The sequence below is a fragment of the Petromyzon marinus genome, chromosome 30 (assembly GCF_048934315.1).
Source record: "Petromyzon marinus isolate PM22_M1 ecotype Great Lakes invasive population chromosome 30, UKy_Petmar_22M1.pri1.0, whole genome shotgun sequence".
Lineage (NCBI taxonomy): Eukaryota > Metazoa > Chordata > Hyperoartia > Petromyzontiformes > Petromyzontidae > Petromyzon > Petromyzon marinus.
The window spans coordinates 928,965-949,924 of record NC_133696.1 but is presented as its reverse complement, the minus strand read 5'-3'; the positions used below and the strand labels follow the sequence as shown (position 1 = coordinate 949,924).

Here is a 20,960-nt window from a genome sequence, read left to right as displayed (position 1 = left end):
GAAGTCTGCGCTGCTTTCAACGGAGGAAAAGCAAAAACTCCACAAACTCTCTCCCGAAGCCCTACCCGTGGTTAGCGGACCTCGACATTGGCATTCGAGCTCCACGAACGCATTGCTGCCGTACGCAAGAATAGAACAGATAGAGACCGTACATAGCCTTAGTTGGAGTGACTGGCAGTGCAGTGGTGTTGGTGCATCTCTCTCTCTATCTACCTGATGGTGACTTTGTCTGCCTCGGAGGGCACCGGGTAGCCATCCTCTCCGCTGTCCCTGCTGTCATTGTCATTTACGAAGATGTCTGAGCGAAGTTCCAGCTGGTCCTTTGCCATGGCGATGGGAGGTCGATGTTGGAAACAGGCTGCGGGTGAACTTGGCGTTTGTGCTTTCAAAACGTTATCGTTTTATATTTTTTGGAGAGAAGGCGCAATTTTCCAATTGAGTTAAGAAATGTCTTGCTATTTGAATGTCAACGTTTTGCCTGCTACACAGAGCATAGAGTAAACGTCCTCCTCGTCCTCGAATATCGCGTGACCTGTTAACACACACACACACAAACAGCACACAAGTTGCATTGTTAATAGTTGGTGGCCGCTGTGACTTTAGAAAGTCAGGATAATTATAAAAAGTATAAATTATCACGTCAATGTCGTGCCAGTCTTAGCAGGTAGCCAACTGAAGTGATTCTCACAGTACCAATCCACTGCAGATTTAACACTACCAACCTCAAAACACATTTGTCAATAACACCGTGGCCTTAAAATAAACATATATAACCGGCGACGTTTCGGGCAATGACCCTTCTTCATGGACAGATACAATGCAGCATGAGAAACACAAATAATGGGCAAGAGTTTATATTGTACCGCTGTGTGTGGTACGACTGACATTGACGATGTGCTGGGATCCAACCTCAGCGGTGGAAATGTTCAAGCCGGGAGCTGGGGGGGGGACGTCTCCCTGTGTCTGAACTTAGGCATTTTAGCGCTTTGCATGACAAAGTTAGGCTAATAAGAGTACTGTAGAACTTAATAACGATGATAGTGTAGGAGCTTGCGTTAATCCCATTGATCAAACAACATTCAAAACGTGTTGTAGCTGTACAATGTGCACTACTATATACCAAGATACCCCATCACAAGTAATGTTTAAAACAGCATGTACAGCATTGCCTAAAACCAAACTATACCCAAATACAATAATTAAAAGACATTAAACAAGAGGGCAGAAACTTAATTTCGTAAAGTGCAGTACATGACAGTTCCTCGCGATAACCTTGATCGGGCACGCATTGTAGTGAATTAAGCACACCAGATGCATTGTAGTGAATTAAGCACACCAGATGCAATGCTACACACACAGCAGGTTTACATTGTTTGCCATTGCAAGCAAGAATGGTCCATAGCTAGGGGATATCACCTTACCTCGTTAGCTTTGGAGCTGTTTGCCAAATGTAGTAAACCAGAGAACAGCAGTTATTACGTAAGTCCGATGGATATAAAACAATCAAACAGATGGATAAACAACTTCGTACTTAAGTGGAAACCAAAACAATATATATATAAATCAAACCCCACTATAACTGAAACCGAACAAACGTTGCTTTATTATTTTGTGCCGCAGCAAATATTTGCAGTTATTAGGTTATTCAGTTTTACGCCTTTAAAGACTCTCCTCTTTGCGTTCAGCGCAAACTTTTGCAACGCACGGCCGAACGATAGCGACGGACTTTTATTTATATAGCTAGCAGCCAGCCCCGCCCCCAACACGCCCCAGCTCGCCCTCATCAAGCCACGCCTCCAACACGCCCCAGCCCCAACCAGCCCCGCCCTAATCAAGCCCCGCCCCCAACACGCCCCTACTCAGGCCCGCCCTCATCCAGCCCCGCCCTCAACACGCCCCAACCCCACCCGACTCAGCCCCGCCCTCATCAAGCCCCGCCCCCAACACGCCCCGCCCCCACTCAGGCCCGCCCTCATCCAGCCCCGCCCTCAACACGCCCCAGCCCCGCTTTGGGGCCATCCATCCAGTACGTTCGCTGGAGGGGGGAAGGGTTAAACCAAATGCGTACTGCTTTTATGGGGGGGGTCTACTCACAATGTCTGCATAGGAAACGGGGGGGGGGGGGTGTGAAGCCTCGACAATAATTTGTCTACAGTGGCCTTCAACTTATTTAGATAGTCCGGCGGTGGACTGTTTGCTTCAACACGTTACTATTATTATTATTACGTCATTGACACGTTAATATTATTACGTCATTAATACGTTAATAATATTATTACGTCATTAACACGTTACTATTATTACGTTATTAACACGTTACTATTATTGTTGCGTTATTAACACATTTATAATATTATTACGTTAACACATTAATATTATTATTACGTCATTAACACGTTACTATTATTATTACATTATAAACACGTTAATATTATTACGTCATTAACACGTGAATATTATTATTACGTCATTAACACGTGAATATTATTAACGAGCTTGTTTGCCCGTCCAAGGACGGGGTGGAGATTGCAGTAAATCTGAAAGATTAAATAGACAAATTGTTCAGCTCATGATTATTAATGAGGGGGGCGGGGCTCACGTGGAGTGACGTCACGCGCGGGACACACTCTTAGCTCATTATTAATCTTAATTATTAATCTAGATTAGTAATCTTGATTAGTGATCTTGATTAGTGATCCTTGAGCGTTTCTGCGTGGATTAAATATCGGCCGTTCTATAGGGGATTCGGGGGTAGGGGGGGAGGGGTAGGGGGGGGGTAGGAGGGTAGGGGGGGTAGGAGGGTAGGGGGGTTGGGGGGTAGGGGCGGGTAGGGGGTGTAGGGGGGGTAGAGGGTGTAGGGGGGTGTAGGGGGTGTAGGGGGGGTAGGGGGGGGTAGGAGGGTAGGGGGTAGTGGGGGTAGGAGGGTAGGGGGTAGTGGGTGTAGGGGGGGTTGGGGGGTAGGGGGGGTAGGGGGGGGGAGTCGCGAGAGGTTTCTGCGTGCCGACTGAGCGGGTGGCTCCGCCCCCTTCCTAAGGAGCCCCGCCCCCTTCGTAAGAGCCTCTTCTCCCTTCTAGATTTGAAGTTTTCGTGACTGCAAGGATCCATACTCTTTGGTTATTTCGGTAAAGCCACGTAGGTGAAAAATAAATAAAAAATTAAATCACGACGCTTCGGATGCAACACAAGCGTCCCCTCACAAGCCCCGCCCCCATCACGAGCCCCGCCCCCATCACGAGCCCCGCCCTCATGACGAGCCCCGCCCCCTTGCCCAATCCATATAAAGCACACATTGTGTATACTGTAATGTCCTTAATGCACAAGCAGTGTCTGTGTGTCTGTGTCTCTGTGTCTCCACACGCAGTGTCTGTGTGTCTGTCTCCACACGCAGTGTCTGTGTGTCTGTGTCTCCACACGCAGTGTCTATGTCTCCACAAGCAGTGTCTGTGTGTCTGTGTCTCCACACGCAGTGTCTATGTGTGTCTGTGTCTCCACAAGCACGCTCAAAGTATTTATTACATAACCTCGTTGGCCCAATGGCCTGCTGGGGAGTGCACGAGTTCAGCACCATTCATTCCGTACGAGAAACAACAACAACAAAAACCCACGTTTGTTTGACACGCAAGTACGGATTATTTGCATCAGCAGTGTCAGCCTTGCTTCAGTTAATGTAGGTGACCTGCCAGACGTTATAGGAAAGGTAAGATTGGTCTGTCGGCACGAGGTCGTCAAGTAGAGATATATTCCCACCCACCAAACTATCTCCCATCAACAGCCACGGTCAAGACAGCCAGATGAAAGCCTCCCCAATCCATCACTATCTCTCACTATGCTGCCATAGATCCACACCTAGCACCTTACGCGCTGATTTAGTCGCTCCATCTCATTGAAAGGCGTACTATTGGACCACTCTCCACCAATTAGCACCTCCGATTAGTACGTTTGGCTAAGTACGGTGCGAAAGAAGTTCAACATACATACTCTAAATCTTGACTTAAAGCTTTCGTGACTGCAGGAATTCATATTCTTTGGGTCTTTTGGTAAAGTCACTATCTACGTGACTTTACCGAAAGACCCAAAGAATATACACTCTAATTTATTCAACTTGTTTATTTAGTATTTACATGCCTACCCTACCCACTACTATTCCCTGGGAGTGTGTTGGCATTCACAGCATTGAAGTATGTGGATCCAGTCATTTATATACATATTTAATATCATGTCAGTGCCACAAAATCCAGAATTTACATCACTCAGCGACATGAATCAATCATTCACTCTGGGTGGGAGGTCGTGCAGTGGTGCAGTGGTTTTGGTGTAAAAAAAACGTAACCTGAATTTGATCTCAAAACAGCAGTGTATTGAAAACGGGACTGTAAACTCTTCTCAGAATTCAAAATCATGAATGTGTACTACTACATGATGCTGCACACTTTATCATAATACATTCTATCTTAATGGCTATATATGTTGCATGTAACAACGAAACGCATTGGCGGTTCTCGATGTGCACACTCGATTCCCATGGTGGGTGAATACACCACGAGCATGCTGGGTTTGGCCTGCCACAAGTGCGCACGACAGGACTTTACAGAGCTCAGTGCGCAGGAAACGACAACAACAAAGGAAAGATGCTTTGCATACTTTAGTGGCTCTCATTTGAGTTGATAAAATGGTTGGAAATATGTAGATACCTGTAGACACTGTACGCCATTGCATCCCAGATGCATGCCAGATAAACAAACATTGGTTGGGTACAACACTTCAGAACTGTATATGCAGTGTAATAAACACATCCCTTATCAACGTGAAGTGCATTCATTTAATAAAGATTCTGCAGTAAAATGTCTTATTACTTCCGCACACTGGTTGACTGCGAAATGTTTGTACAATGACTCACACGATTAGTGAGAAGGTGAAGCGATAATTTATATATTTATTATGCAAATGTATCCATTTGTTTTGCACTAAATACACATGCAGGCCCTGCATCTCATACCCTATCATGTTTCCACCTCCCATGTACAAGTATATCTCCTGGATTTTACTTATAGTTTTTTGGTCACAACAAATCTTGTAGAATAGCACACTCGTACAGCTAATAATAAGGGTGGAAGATTGCTTATCATTCATCATCGAACCTATAGAATTACAATAAAACGCAATGAGGAAACATATTTAAAAAAAAACGCTAGCATCTCAAAATACATAAATTGGACAACTATCACGATATGAACTTAAGAGTTGATTTGCGTCCTTCACAATTGAATAAGCTAAACAGGCTTATCCAGAAGCACACGCACACACAAAGAGAAACGCAAAGACACTAGGATGTTGCATCACCCTCTAAGGGAGTGCGGTGGTGTCCCCACGCTGCCCGATAGAGGTCAGACTTCACTCGACTTGCCCTGGTGACAAAGAGAGCCACAGATTTAGTGCCACGCCGAGCCAGCAGATTGTAAACACGACACGACTCAAACTTGGTGCGCAAATGCAACATGACCGCCACATTTCAGTAGCAAACAGCTTGCATTTTTAACAGATTTCACGCACAAAACCACGTATTTGTACGTCACGTTCATTGCAATTTTAATTGTATACTTCCCAATCTTTGTATTTCTGGGTTTTCTGTCAGTTGTTATATCTTTTTTTAAAGTCGAATGCAAGTTCAGTTACATTCGATGGGAAATGTTTACATCACGTTTCGTAAGGTTCCTCAATGGAAACATACTTTGCAGGACCCTCCTGAGAAAGTGTTATGCCAATCGGTGACGAAGCTTCCCTTGGCAAGCGATGGGATTATAAAATTAGACAGCGCTTAGATAATCTTCAGTGCACACAGCGGGAATTACAAACAGGCCACTCTGAACAGTGGCGGCCATTCATGAGGCTTCCTCCACTGGAGGAAAGGTAACAGGGACAAATGAAACAGCGCCAAACTGCGCATTGTCGATGTTACAAAGTGCACAGTAGTACGGGATCGTGACTGCAAGTAAGGCGAAGGGCTAGCCCCCCTTAATGGTGGGCACGGGGCCCACAAACACCACCACCACCACCTCCTGTGAAGCAACAGCACCGATTTAGAGTGGATGCTACCACTTGCGCTGCAATTTTTTTCGTCGGGGCAATGAAGGGGCACAGCGGCGTCCTTGGCCTGCTGTACAGTCATTGTACATTGCTGCTGCACATGTACTTGTCCGTCACTCGACTTAAACCAGATATACACTACACTCGCTCTCACACCAACAACAGCCTCTTTCCCAATGTCCCCGCCACCCCCCCAGCTTGAATCAATGTATTGTGTCATTGGCCTAAGAATCTATTTTGGTCGACGGATAGATGCACTGTGACACGCTAACTATAGCCTATGCTTCATAACGCCAATTTGCACAGCGCTCCGCTGGGGCGCTCATCACAGCGCCATTCGTCACCGTTCGTCACAATGCTGGGCAAATCGGCAGGTGAAGGGGTCTGCTCGTTTCACACGAATATTGGTCTCCTCGTGACCACGGCGGTGGCTACCCTCGTGGTATTCCCGCAAGTGCAGTGCGGTGATTTCACGACGCCCACTGAAGGTGGGTCAGCGATGACCGCTGGGTTCGCCCGAGTCATGCGTTGCCAAGGAGCAGAATAACACGTTATCTCCATCTTGTCAAAGCGTCCCAAATATTAATAAATATATAAAGCCCCAGGGTCTTGTTTTTCACACAATGCCAACGAGACATGCGCCATCACCAGCTGCCCTCTGAAAACCGACTTTATATTTTCCAGCATCATGTACATGCTGACAAACAATACGTATTCCATCGCCAGGTATTGCCCTTGCAAAAGTTTGGCCAAGTATATTCATCTTTCGACAGGCACGAATTACTTCCGCAAGCATTCAATGTTAATTTTCGTACATTAATGTGCAGCATTAATTGCAACCAACTTTCAAATGTGTTGCATTTGGTGACATGTCTCGAACTCTGCTTTGATGGAAATCGAAATAACAAATGAGCCATCTTGTCTCATTGCCCGGGTGGCAAACAACAAGCGGTGTAGTGCAGAAAGTGCGTTGCCGGCCAATTTGTGTGGAGGCTGAGTGCTGCCTCGTCATTTGCGTGGGGGTTTTTTTCTTCCAGCAACTCCGGTTTCCTCACAAACTTAAACACAAACCTAAAACATGTCGTCCAACATTTCACGACCCCCGTAGGCAGCCGTGCCACCTCAGCCACAGACCATTCAGAGTAAATGAGGAAAATAATTATTCTAATTCCGTGTAAAACCTTTGGGCCATGACAATTTCACATAAAGACCTCCTCTGAATATTGCATTAAAAAACACACACAACTGTTTACACCTAATACAATTTGTAATTGTCGTTCGCCTTCTATTCCATCTGGCACCACTCCATTTGGCAAGGGAATCCATGCCAGCCTTTTTCAATTCACCAGGGCTTAACGGAATGTTCAGATGCCTTTGTAATTAGTGCAACTTCGCAAGTAAACAACGAGCACTAATTGTATGGCACGAAAAAAGTTCACCGGGCTGGCAATGCACCTGTTCACAGCAGTTCCAACCGCAGGGGGGACTGTACCTCCTGAATATAAGGGGAGCCACAATAATAGCAACCGTAATAACCCTACAAGAGGCAATTTCCGCCTCTTGTAGGGTGCGATCTAGAATGCGGTGCGTGTGCATGTTTGATCAAAGTTGTTGCAATTGCATTGGCATCGGACGCACGTTTTGGGTGCGCCTTACTTTTCAAAGCGTCTTATAATCCAGAGCATACGGTACACCGTGTGTCCCTCACATGAAAAGCCTACTCTGACCCTCTGTCCACAAACATGTATTGCAACAATGTTTGTACTTTCTCAAACCCTGGGTTGTTTGTCCTGTACATATGACTAAAACACACACGCACACAAACCCAGAGACAAGAAACGAGACCCGTTACAATAACACCGCTATTTACCACACAATTTAAACAGATTACTGAGTTGCTAAACATTGTTGTTGTTTGAGTAGCAATTCAGCAAAAAAAACACGAAATCCAGCAAACAGCCATTCAGTAAAAATATGTTTTTGGAAAGATGGTGTCCCACATCATGTGATACTGGGTGGTCTTGGTTTCAAAATAAAACGCACATGTTGAAAATTTCTAACACGCGTACCGCGAGATGTGACACACTGCAATTTAATATTCAACAGCTCAAAGCAGCGCTCGTTGTTTTCTGTAAAAAGTAGCTTTGCTTTGAAGTTATGCTTCTGGCCATAGACAAGACATACAGCTCGGTTTGGATCTTTAAAATGAAACTAATTGCATTTTTGTTTCCAATTTGAATGTTACGACGTTGTTGTTGTTGTTTGAATATGATTCGATTTTTGCTTCAAATGCATTTTCACAAAGTATTCATCACGACTAACCTGATCGATCGCTGCATGAAAATTTAACACAAAGCAGACAAAGTAATCTGAAATCACAAACAAAAACCACAAGCGTGCCTTGAACAACGGCAATCTCTTTTAGATTACACGCCATCTCACGCTTGACGGTGCACTTCAAAGTGAGACACAATACACGTTCACAGACTGCTCGTGTAATCGCCAATGGTGATCATCGTCCTCGTCGTCGTCATTAGCCAGGATTAATCCACTGCTGGAAGAAGCCCTCCACAGTCCGTCACCAATGTCCCGATTATAATAGTGGGGGCAACGATTTGACCTTCAAGGCATAGGTTTCACCAAGGAAGTAAATACATAAATATATATATTCTACTGCAGCGTTTGTGTTGATCTCAACACAATCACCGAAAGTTGTATACGTTTTGTTTATTTATTAGATTCGAAATCTGAATTCAGACTTGCTTCAGTTGTACCCAGCTACATACATCGAAGGAGACATGGGTACACTTCCTCTGCGGTCTTGTGCAACACGATATGAGTGATTCTGCGCAGGGTCTTCTGTGCTCTGCCACTGTTGGTAGTGTGGGGTGGGGGGTCTTGTGATGGTGGAATATCACTTTGTTATATAATTCATGCCGGCAGAAGCGATTTGCAATTATTGGGAAAGGTACACGCGCACGCACGCACACGCACACACGCACACACACGCGCACGCACACACGCACACACGCACACACACGCACACACGCACACACGCACACGCACACACGCGCACACACGCGCACACACACCAATAAACAAAACAGCAGCGCTGTACTACAAGACATGCAAAGGTTTCAATGACGAAGACACGACAGCCATAATCTCTGTCTTCCCCAGCTTATGTTTAATATGCACTCGCTTTTACAAACACAAGAGTGCTGACACAACGCGAAATACATTTAGAGATTTCAAGAGGCTTGTTATTACAAAATATTTTTACAAAACTATGTGGGCTCCAGTCGAAGATTGACTTTGGTAGCATGCCATGAATAAATACAATTTATCTCTCTATCCACAACACGGAATTTAGGTGAGGGTGATATTGCATATTTTGTATCCTTTTTACAATCGTCCGTGTCGAATGCAACATTGTACCCTCACGGACGCCACAAGCGATCACTCGTCAGCACATTTTCCCAAACAACTGCAGACCCCTCTAGCCGATTTGACCTCAAAATCCGCGGGAAATTTTAACTGCAATGATCTAAGCAGGAAATGTAATGTGGGTTAGCTCTGAAAGAAAGTAGGTTAGGATCGGTGAGATGAATACGCCAATAAATAAAATAAAGATGGCAAAGTGTATTTGCGATTGGATCAGCGGTGAACAACTGGAACGCGCTCGACTCGACAGCTGTAGTTTTCCACCGTCCGCTCGAGTGAAGCATTCACGGCCTTTTAATTTCACAATTAATCACCCGGCAAGAGGAGCACATTCGCTCACGTCAGGTTTACAGTTTGTTCTTACGCAAGCACTCAGCCGGCTTCTGGGAAGGAGATGTAGGTAGGAGGGGTGGGGGGTGGAGGCATGGGTCTCGTGGGAGGCAGTAAATGGGGGTAAAAACAGCGGCACGGAGAGGTGAGAGAGGGGAGAGAGAGAGGTGAGAGAGGGGGGAGAGGCTCTGGGGTCAGAGGGCTGAGCCGGCACTGCTGGGGTACTGGGTTGGATTCTGGCTTCCAGCCGCCTGTGATTGAACCAGATTGTCAAGCGTAGCGATTTTATGGTCTCACCCGGTCACCGATGACTGCAGACGAAGCCATCGTGCCGTATTCAATTTGGCTTCTGCACTTAATTTGGCTTATCCCAACTCTGAGAATTAAACATTTTCAGTTCGATTGACGTGCAACAGTCGCTCTTTTTCAGGGCATTATAAAAGGTGTGGCCCCCAAAAAATGGACAAAGAAGACGTCGATTGAGGGTGACTCCAGATGCAGTTCAGCGACACCATCTTCCGAGATTGTTCGTCGACACAGCGTGATGCACTGCTAGCTGCAGACTTTTGAACAGAAACGTCTTCAACTCGTAGCATTACGGCAAAAGCGTGCAATTCTAAATGGGGACTGAATTGTAAATCTGGGTGTCCGTGGCCACGGTCGCGCCGTACGGCTCCCCGGCACACCCTTGGGTCGCACCGCTCGTTTGGCACGGAGTCCGACGTTTCGCTCCTAGTGCCGGGAGCTCCTTCAGGAACTAGGGCCAGTTTCTGAAGACCACAGCACGTGGCACATCCCGAAGATACGTTTGGGAGCTATTTTTGCGTGTTTTTTTTTTATCAAACTGGGAAAGAAATGAGCCTGCAAATTCAGCCGACAGTCACCGCGGCGGGTGAGTGTTTGCATAAACCCAAAGAAAGCACGGAGCCGTGTGGACAGCGGGCTGGCACGGAGGCCGGCTGCAAGCTAAGCAACTTGCCTGTTTTCTAAATAAGCATTGCAGATTCCCTCTGCCTCTTCAGATACAGGCGTAAGACCTTCTCGTGTGCCTCTGCACCAAATCCAAATTGAATTGTGCTCCAGTTTTCCAAACAGCGAAAGAACTGCGTAGTGGCACCGTGAAACACAGACACTGTAGAGTATTTAATGAATGAAAACAAAAACCCTCCATTTACCAAATAATGTATTGTCATTGGTCAGAGTTGAAGGGAAACTAGATCTGCACTGTAATTATAGCACGGACAGTTGTGATCAAACGGACCCTGATGTAAGAGGGTCTGATGGGTTTTTGAGTAATCACTTACGAGGCTAAAGTCCTGCAGGGAAAGCAAAAGTCTGAATTTCCAAAACTGCTCTGCAGCAACTGAACCCTGCACACAGCAACGCGGCCACACACGCGCCTCTTTGGAGTCAGTGGTCTGATTAAGGCCGAGAGCTTCCGTGCGTGCCATGCACCTCTTTGTGCGTTGTTAAATCAACAGCCCTGCAGGGTATACATTTTTTTACTGGTGGGAAACTGCTTTTCTTTTGCTGCCAAATCATCGCGGAGTAGTGATGCCCAACACTTTCCTTGTCGTGCGTCCACTACCAGCCCCTCCGAGCAGTCTGCTTACTGCTAGCAGCCCTATCGACTGTCCGTACACTGCTACCAGACCTATGACATCACATCTGCGTGCACCCCCACGGGTCTATCAACTCTCCGTGTCAATGTCACAAACGGGATGGAGCACAATCAGAGCGCACGGATTACCGAGGCGCCCAAGCGCGTAGCGTGTACAGCGGTAGAATTCACACGTGCAATTCTAACGACGTACACGCTATTCCAGCGCCGAGCAGTCTGCTTACTGCTAGCAGCCCTATCGACTGTCCGTACACTGCTACCAGACCTATGACATCACATCTGCGTGCACCCCCACGGGTCTATCAACTCTCCGTGTCAATGTCACAAACGGGATGGAGCACAATCAGAGCGCACGGATTACCGAGGCGCCCAAGCGCGTAGCGTGTACAGCGGTAGAATTCACACGTGCAATTCTAACGACGTACACGCTATTCCAGCGCGAGACTGTGAATTGAAGAGGTGGGGAATGCTTGGAGATGTTGAGAGCAGAGGAAAGCGCGTGTGGGAAGGTGGCAGTTAGTCAATGCGAGATGTTCAACACCTTCACGGCTGCAATTGCTGCTAAAACAAGAAACATGCAATGAGGCATTAATAACGAGAAAGAGTGAGCCAGATGGGCTAGGAATAGAATGTTCTTGGTCGATTTGAAAAACAAACCACGATCGAACAACACGTTATCCTCAACCGGAGTCACGATATATGACCGACAAAAGTATGCAATTGTTAAAGCAAACAACACCGATGGGTGTCGTGGTGTTGGTGTGAAGCCCTTTATGGAACACGCAATTTAATTTAACACGTAGGCTTTCGCGACCAATATTATTCATAATAAAGGTTTTTGGGTTAGATCGCGTTATTTATAAATGTCGTAACCCTCCACCACCCGACACGGCCAATCAGCAAAAAAGTGTCACGTTGACAAAAGACAAATAGTTCACTACTTTAGCCGACCGATGTGTTGAAGAGTGAATCCACAACATTTACAGTTTGAGTACGACGTTTCGCTGGTAATTACATCCAGCATCATCGGGCAATTCGCCAGAATGGTAAAGCCCTCACTTGCTCCCGGTCTTAAATAGAGCAGCAGGATGACGTCATCATTTAACTCATTCAGGTGCAGTGATTTGACACTTTTTTTGCTGATTGGCCATGTCGGGTGGTGGAGGGTTACGACACATTTATAAATAACGCGATCTAACACAAAAACCTTTATTATGAACGAAATTGTATTGTCAGATTTAATCACCGTAAGAGTAATTTCTTTGCCAATGGTGAGCCTCCGCATTGCTAGGTGTCTTTGTCGTTTCCTGGTCTCACTCTATGTAATAGATATCATGTTTAAGGATTTAAGAACTCTAAGTAGCTATTACTGGAGCCTAGCGTAGATAAATTAGGGTTGTTAGAGAAAGGGTTTTGAGAGAAGGCCAATACTAACGTGGAAACATTTTTGAACATTCACATTTTTATTTTGTCTCAAAATAATAAATAAAGCCAGATATCTCGTTCAGGCTCGAGTTAAACAATTGTAAGAATGCTCTTTATTTACCCAGGCACTCCTTCATGAGTCTCAAGACTTTATTCAGGAGGATTCTGCATTGGTATGTTTGGCCTACGTCGTTCATTGTTGTTTAGCTCATGGAAATAAGTCGGAGTACCCACAAAACACTGCACGCATTACGAGGGGATAACAGTCAAAGCTCTGCACAGATGGATTCAAGAATCTATTGCTGTACGTCCATGTTTTCGCCACCTTGGCGGCAAAAGCCTACAACACCTGGCATTAGGTAGTCTTCCACCCAAGTACTAACCAGGCTCAGATCTGATTAGCTTCCCAACTCTGAGGAGATGGGACACATTCACGATGATTTTGTCACACGTAGCAATTGCGTTGAGCATGCTAATGTGTGTGGCGCTGTGTAAAATTGCCATTTTTTTGAAAATATTTTAAAGTACATTTTCTTCCTTTTTACCAATTTTAATAAAATTGTACTTTCAGATGCCTTTACTCTGACAGCACAGATCATTGATCTGTGGGCCAATTCCTGTGGCCTGCAGAAGGAGATAACACAGAACTACTCCTGAGGTCTCTTCAAGTGACCTCTTATCGACACTGGGAGAGGGGTGGAGAGCTGCAATGTCTCCTATACACTGCTATAGAGATGTTGATCTCGTGGCTATCAAACCTCGACTCGTAATTTTCAGAGTGATAATTTTGCCTCATTAAGTTAACAACCAAACATATGAATGACTGGGAGGGGGGGGGAAATTCTAATATTAATACCATTCACTTGCTACAATTAAGAATCCGGATTAAATCACAGATGGCTGGAATCTGGAAGTGAACCCTGGAAGTGAACTATGGATGTGAACCCTGGAAGTGAACCCTGGATGTGAACCCTAAATGTGAACCCTGGAAGTGAACCCTGGATGTGAACCCTGGAAGTGAACCCTGGATGTGAACCCTGGATGTGAACCCTGGAAGTGAACCCTGGATGTGAACCCTGGAAGTGAACCCTGGATGTGAACCCTGGATGTGAACCCTGGAAGTGAACCCTGGATGTGAACCCTGGATGTGAACCCTGGAAGTGAACCCTGGATGTGAACCCTGGAAGTGAACCCTGGATGTGAACCCTGAATGTGAACCCTGGATCTCAGCAGTGCCGACTCAAGCGATCTGACTCCTGGGAGGCAGCCACCTGGCCTCATCATGGCCAATATTTTTTGCCAAAATGACTACGAATTTAAGCAGCTTCCAATTAAAACTCAATTACATGTGATTTGTAGCTTTCGTGACTGCAGGAATTACTCTTTGGTTCTTTCGGTAAAGTCATGTAGAAAGAGAAAATAATCAATTAAATAATGCCTCCGGTTCTGTGTTTTGTCTCTCTCAAATTTAGCAATCTTTGGAAGAACGTAATCAACCAGGTAGGGTGTTGACTGTTATGTTAGCCGACTATCTGTGTTGTATTGCATTATATTTTTAAGTTTACTAGGTTCGTTTTCTCTTCCATTTGTACCTGATGATGATTGCTTGTGTTGCAATCGAAACGTCGTATGCTATTAATTACTTTATTATTTTCTCTTTCTACGTGACTTTACCGAAAGAACCAAAGAGTAACTCAATTACATCATTAAAAAAACAAAACAAATCAATCACGAGGTATTCATGTATCATTAAAATCGCATTAGTGTATTAAATTGTGTTCGTACAAAAGTGCTTATACAATGCGCATTGCAATTAAATCATGGGTCTCTTCTGTAGAACAGGAGGCTATAATGAAGCGAAGGAGCTGTCACCCAAGGTTCAAACCAGAAAGGGTGAATGCACTACTTTCATTTTCGGCTCTTGCACGGGGTGGTGTAGACTGGGGCGGGACATCCACGTAAGTGGTGAGGGACACAGATGGGGAAGGCAGCGCACGGGGAAGGCACGGCCAGGGAGGAGCGGCTGCACGGTGACCCACGGCGGGAGTCAGCGGTCGACGCGGCGGTTCCGTGGCGTCGAAGTGAACCCAACTTCTGGTGCGCGTCTCCCGCAACCCCACGGGTCCGGCAGTCCCGTTCGACCCCTTCGCAATTTACGCCAGGGCGGCTTTAATAACGACGGCCTCGCCACCCATAGCCCATCGCTGGCGACGCTGCGTCAAACAGACGCCGCGTCGCGATCCTCGCTAGCGCCAAGCCCGGCGGGCTATTTTTAGACGCCACGTGACGGGGGCCACAGGATGAGGCCGTACGGACGAAGCGGTTCGGGTGGCCCGCGTCGCTCCGGGCCGCTGGCCGTGAAGTTACAAGACGCGGCGGGGGGGGGGGGGTCTGCGGTGGGGCTGGGTTACGGGGCTCCGCTGTAACGTTCCAAGCCCCGTCACGGACTGATTATCCCGTGTTCGACTGAGGTGGGGGGGGGAAGAGCTCCAAGTTACAGCCATGGTGCTTGCCTCATACTTCTTCCCTCCCTTGATGTTAATCAAATGCAAGGCGCAGTATCAGGTTCGCGGACCGTTCCCCCAATAGGAACATCTTGTGTGTATTGACGTGGGGACCGGAAGATATCTCTTTGACATGGTTTCGCTGGTCGGTGAGGTTTATTGTATTGGTGTCATTGGACAAAAAATTTAATCGCCTGGAAGATCTCACGAAAATATTAAATTGACCGCTTGGAGGGGATCGTTGTAGTGAATAATCTCGTAGCGTGTTCCATGAGCCACGTAATAATAATCCGAGGGCGAACTCGGCTAGCCAGCACAGCGCTGCTGCGTTTCCACAGATTTTGTCAATGTGACTTGGTCGCCATTTTGAACCAGAGTCAGAAAAACGAGGGTGGCATCAAAACTCACGCTCGACATGCGAGAAGGGGGCGAGGATATCCACTAATATTGCGATCATGCGCCGATTCTTCAGTTCAAAAAGAGTCTTATGATCACGAAAACAGGTGGAGTCGTGCGTGAGCATCAATGACTGCCGATCTCGATGTGTTGACATTGACCCCTGTAGCCACCAGAGGCTGCTGCATTCACCGTGACCTTGACATAGAATAGATTATTGAATCAAATCGTGACATCGAATCGTGGCAATTCATCAAAACACGCGGTGGAGGGGGCGGCGGGGTGCAGTGGGGTCGTAGTTAAATGGTTAATTCACACGTGAGGATTTCAGCCCATTATCAACGTCAAAGGTGAGTGGCGTCAGGGTGAGTGGAAAAACTCGCGCGTGCGGTCTACTCTGTTATTGTATCACCGCCCACCTCGTAAAGCGTCACTCGCGGAGTCCAGGTGAACGCGGCGGTGTTGTCACAAAGCTATCTGGAGCAGCCACCTCGTGCTGCGAGTGGAAACGCTAACCCAGCGGACAGCGCCGTCTCTCCTCCAACACTGGACGCTACTCGCTAAGATCGTTGTCGCTCGGGGATAAGTTGGTGGCCCAAAATGACCTGCAAGTATAGACCACGTGTCCAATATGAATCCCTCAATCAGGAACAACAATAAAAAAGCCGGGGTCTGCCCCAGCTCTGCGATACAATCCAGCAGTCAAGACTGCATTTAGACACGAACGTGAGCCGGCCTCGGACTGACGGTACAGAGGAACAATGTACGTTGAGATGATGATGATGATAAAAATGGGTTGGTATTTGTGGAGGGTATGGTGGGTGTCACGTTGGCGAGACATCCACGGCAGTACTCGCATTTATTTTCTCGAGTTTGGCATGGGGGGAACGGTTTGTGTGTATATGTATACTGTTGAGTATTTTATGATTTACACAATGAATGGGAAACCGTTGCAATAATTTGTTCGAAGCTTGTGTGAAAGCTCTACGTCAACAAAAATTAAAAGCAATAACTACAACTTCTCATCTGTGGTTTATGCAACAAGAATTGCACATTTTGAAATGCTCAGAAAACAAACCGAACACTGCAAAATAAAAAAACCCAAATAAATTACTTACTTTCCCTTTTATTTGACTTAATTTAACACATCGACATGAACAGGAGGTTTTCCCTTGGCAGTTAAATGTATTAATTTGCAACGTGTCCAAGTAATTCAGTGTCACGCTATCTCCCCCGTGCCAGTAATCACGACGTTGACACACACTTTGTCCACATTGAATGTTCAAAGCATCGGACACGGCCTGAGTCACGTGCGTGGATGCCTGTCGTGAGTAAGCGTGGGTCAACATTCGTCACACGTGCACAGGACTAAAGCGCCCCTATACACGTGACCGTAATTCACGGACGTAGACTCACTTCATATCAATTTGATTTGTTTAATATTATTGTGTGAACAGGAAGTTCAGATGCAACAATAAAAATGTCCTGTAACTCTGCCAAGGCCACTAAGCCTGTCTGCCGCCATATAACAGTAATCATAAAATGAAGGCAATGTAAAATTACTTATCAATCATGCCAGGAACAAAGTAGTAAAATACCACTATCACGCAAATTACTTATCACCACAATGTAAAAAAACCCCGTAACAATCGCAGCATTAACCAATGACAACGTTTACATGCCATGTGAATGGTCATAAATGTTGACGTTCGTTTGGCCGGTGAAGATAATTAAGCTATATTGTGCTTGCAAGACAACCTGGGTCATTGAAGAGAGGTGGGTAATTCAATCTGGTGTGACAGATACCACGAGGTTGTGGCCCCTTTAACCCCTGAATTATGGTACATGTTACTAAAATGGAACCGTCGGAGATAGGAGACGTTTATCTCACTTCTGTGAATGCGCACGTACCCAATATAATAATGACAATGAAGAGTTCCTTTTTCTTCCACCGATCGACGAAAATGCCACGCGCCTCGAACTGTTCTCCACCCCACTCTCCTCCCCTGCTGCGATTTGATGAATAGTCACGATTCGGATTTGATGAATAGTCACGACTCGGATTTGATGAATAGTCACGATTCGGATTTGATGAATAGTCACGATCGGATTTGATGAAAAGTCACGATCGGATTTGATGAAAAGTCACGATTCGGATTTGATGAATAGTCATGATTCGGATTTGATGAATAGTCACGATCGGATTTGATGAAAAGTCACGATCGAATTTGATGAAAAGTCACGATTCGGATTTGATGAATAGTCACGATTCGGATTTGATTAATAGTCACGATTCGGATTTGATGAATAGTCACGATCGGATTTGCAATTCGAGCTTCAACTACATGTCGTCCCCGTTGCTACCCTCTCTGTTTTGCTCTTTTTTGTTTGCACAGTTTTGTTTGCTCCATAGGCCCGAACGTAACGTGAGCAAAAACATTTTCTGTAATTTGCAAGATTTGTTGTAATTTGTACGATTCCGATCATGTCTAAGATTTTGACACGCCTACAATTTGCCAAAACCTTCCTTTAGTCAACTGTTTTTTATCTTGACATACACTTGGCCACATGATAAGAATCCATGGATACAGTTATTGTTTACAAATGTTGAACGCTCAAAGCAGAGTGTAATCATCAGATCATTCTGCACGATGTTTGAGAATTCATGGCTCACCGCAGACGGTGCAAGGATCAACGGATCACGACAAATAGATGATGATGATTTCTTTGAAGGAAATGCTGCAATATGTGCAACCACATTCAATGCTGTGCTCAATTTTAGGGAAGTGAATTCATGGACATCACACTTTTTGAGAAGACTTACAGTAACTAACTCCCTTCTCTTATTCGAGAAAGCCATTTTCACCCACTTGAGTATTTAGGACACCGATTAGTTAATGTAATAGTTTCCTGATAATCGCCATCTTGTTATTGTAGAATGTGTGCCAAAACGATTGAGGCATTGTTTATTCAACGCCAAGCACAGCTGAGTGACCACAGCAGCTACCTTGCTGCTGTGACCACAGCAGTGACCACAGCAGCTACCTTGCTGCTGTGGTCACAGGTAGCTGCTGTGGTCACTGCTGTGGTCACTACTGTGACCACAGCTGCTGTGGTCACAGCAGCAATGTAGCTGAGAGAGAGCGGAGGTCTCGAGACGGTGACACGACACACGGTGGAGTGGCCGTGGAGAGGATGGCTCACGACAGCGACGGAGTGGCGACAGGGACCAGGCAGACCCCCGGGTGAGCGGGGCGCATTCCAGGAAGAAGAAGAAGCGGATGACGAAGAGGAGTAGAAGATGTCAAGACACGGATTTTCATTTTGAAGCAACGCGGTTGTTTTATTTTGATTTAAAGTTTTCATGACTGTTCTGCTGCTCGTCAGCGTGGACGTCTGAAAGAGAACCTCGGTCGACATGGGAGGCAGTGCTCATCACCGTGCCACTGCTGCCACTTGAGACCCAGCCGCGTGGATCTCTGGTGAGAAGAGTGCGTCAATCACCAGTCACAGCCCTTCACCAAATGGGCCTTGTAAACCAATCAAACGCATTGTCGGGACTTCATTTCACAGCATCGATCGATTGGCTTACGGAAACTCTCGTGGTGAAGAATCAGCGTCATGATTATCAGCAGCCATGATCTATCCACCGCTGGATGAAGACCTTCCAGAATCAAACGCCATCTCTCATAGACCCCCAATGCCACAGTCCATTTAATATTTTTGCACAGGGGCCAATCTCAATATCTTCATCTCCGCAGTGCGCATCCTCTTGGGGACATATGAGAAAAAAGGTCTCCTTCATTTGTAATTTATCAGTTTTTCCTTACATTTATGCAGGCTTTGAACGCATTACCTTATTACGAGCCATTCTCTATCCACGGCTGGATGACGCCCTCCCACGTCGCCACCAAAGCTCACAATCCATCTTGCTCCTGCACACGAGCTGACATTGTCACTCCATCTCCACAGTGGTCATCCTCTCGCGAGCGTGCAAAATTGTGTTTGCTCTCCGATCAATGTGTTCCTCTGTGTCTCTCAATGGAACTCTAAGCATGCATCTTCGTGGCACTTTTCAGCGTTCGTTCCACGTTCTTTGTGAGTCCGTGTTTCTTAACCAAATGTCATAGCAGCTAATACGAACCGATTGAGTACTTTCCTTTTTCGCCAAATTGGTATAAGAAGCGAACGGGTCTTTAATTGGTCAAATTTGCCACCCTTTACGAATGGTTAAGTGACTAATGTCAATGGTAACGGCTGGTATACATCGTAAACCAAATACACACGCATCGGCGTTTCTGTCTTGAAATATTACGTGGCGCATATCACGAGGCCGTGAGCGTGAGCCCAGAGACATGGGGCGATGCGGGAGCTCGCTACGAATCCAGCTGCACGCAGCACGGTGCATTCACACCGACGACGGAGAGCACACAAACATAATCAACACCGAGGTGGGACATAAATGTAGCGTCGCTATCAACAATAACCTGCAGGTTGCAGGGTCAAGTGAAGAGATAAATAAATAGCCAGAAAGAGCTCCATCGTTTACGATGTGCGTACATGGCTTGCGACAATTTTCATTTATGTTTTGTGTCCTGTGCTATTACAATCTCGCACGCTTGTGTTGTGAGGGCGCCTTAGTCTGGATCTGTGTGTGTCCGCGCGTGTGTGCGTGCATGTGTGTTACATACATGGGGAGCGGTAGCGAAACGGTTAACGCACTGCGCTACGAACCTGGCCACCCGAGTTCAATTCCTAATGGCCAACACAAGTGACGATTATCTGAACCGGTCCTGGGCCTTCCCTAGGACGACTCAGCCTCAAATGAGTACCTGGTGCGGTGTGTAAACATCGCCACTGGGGAGACAAAGGCGGCCGGGCATGGCGGTGGCCACCCACCCTCTCGTGTGCCGTTCTGGCCTTCATAGATGCTCGCTAACAGCACTTGCCCCAAGAGTCTGTTACAGGCTATACGGGGAATCTTTGTCTATTTTTATTACATACATGGTAAGATCAATAACCCATGAATATATATTTTAAACTAAGCCACGTCGATCACAAAGTCAGTTTAAATCCCAATTCTGTTCCCGCTAAACTAACAGTTGTACCTTAAGTTATATTTATCGGCCCTTTTTCAATCCACTGCTGGATGTAAG

At 46.2% G+C, this 20,960-nt stretch overlaps 1 protein-coding gene across 5 annotated transcripts in view; it reads right to left on the bottom strand.

The window, feature by feature from the left end:
• LOC116947426 (sodium-coupled neutral amino acid symporter 2-like) overlaps positions 1 to 20,960 on the bottom strand; it is a 79,543-nt gene that overhangs the window by 33,802 nt on the left and 24,781 nt on the right. For 2 of the 5 annotated variants that reach the window (XM_032963120.2, XM_076070598.1), the window contains one exon: positions 214 to 532. In XM_032963120.2, coding sequence (XP_032819011.1) covers positions 214 to 329 — 116 coding nt within the window. In that variant the 5' untranslated portion in view covers positions 330 to 532. Of the gene's footprint in view, positions 1 to 213; positions 533 to 1,421; positions 1,728 to 19,660; positions 19,751 to 20,960 lie in introns of those variants that run through there. The other 3 variants (XM_032963122.2, XM_032963121.2, XM_032963123.2) reach the window with 3 other exon arrangements.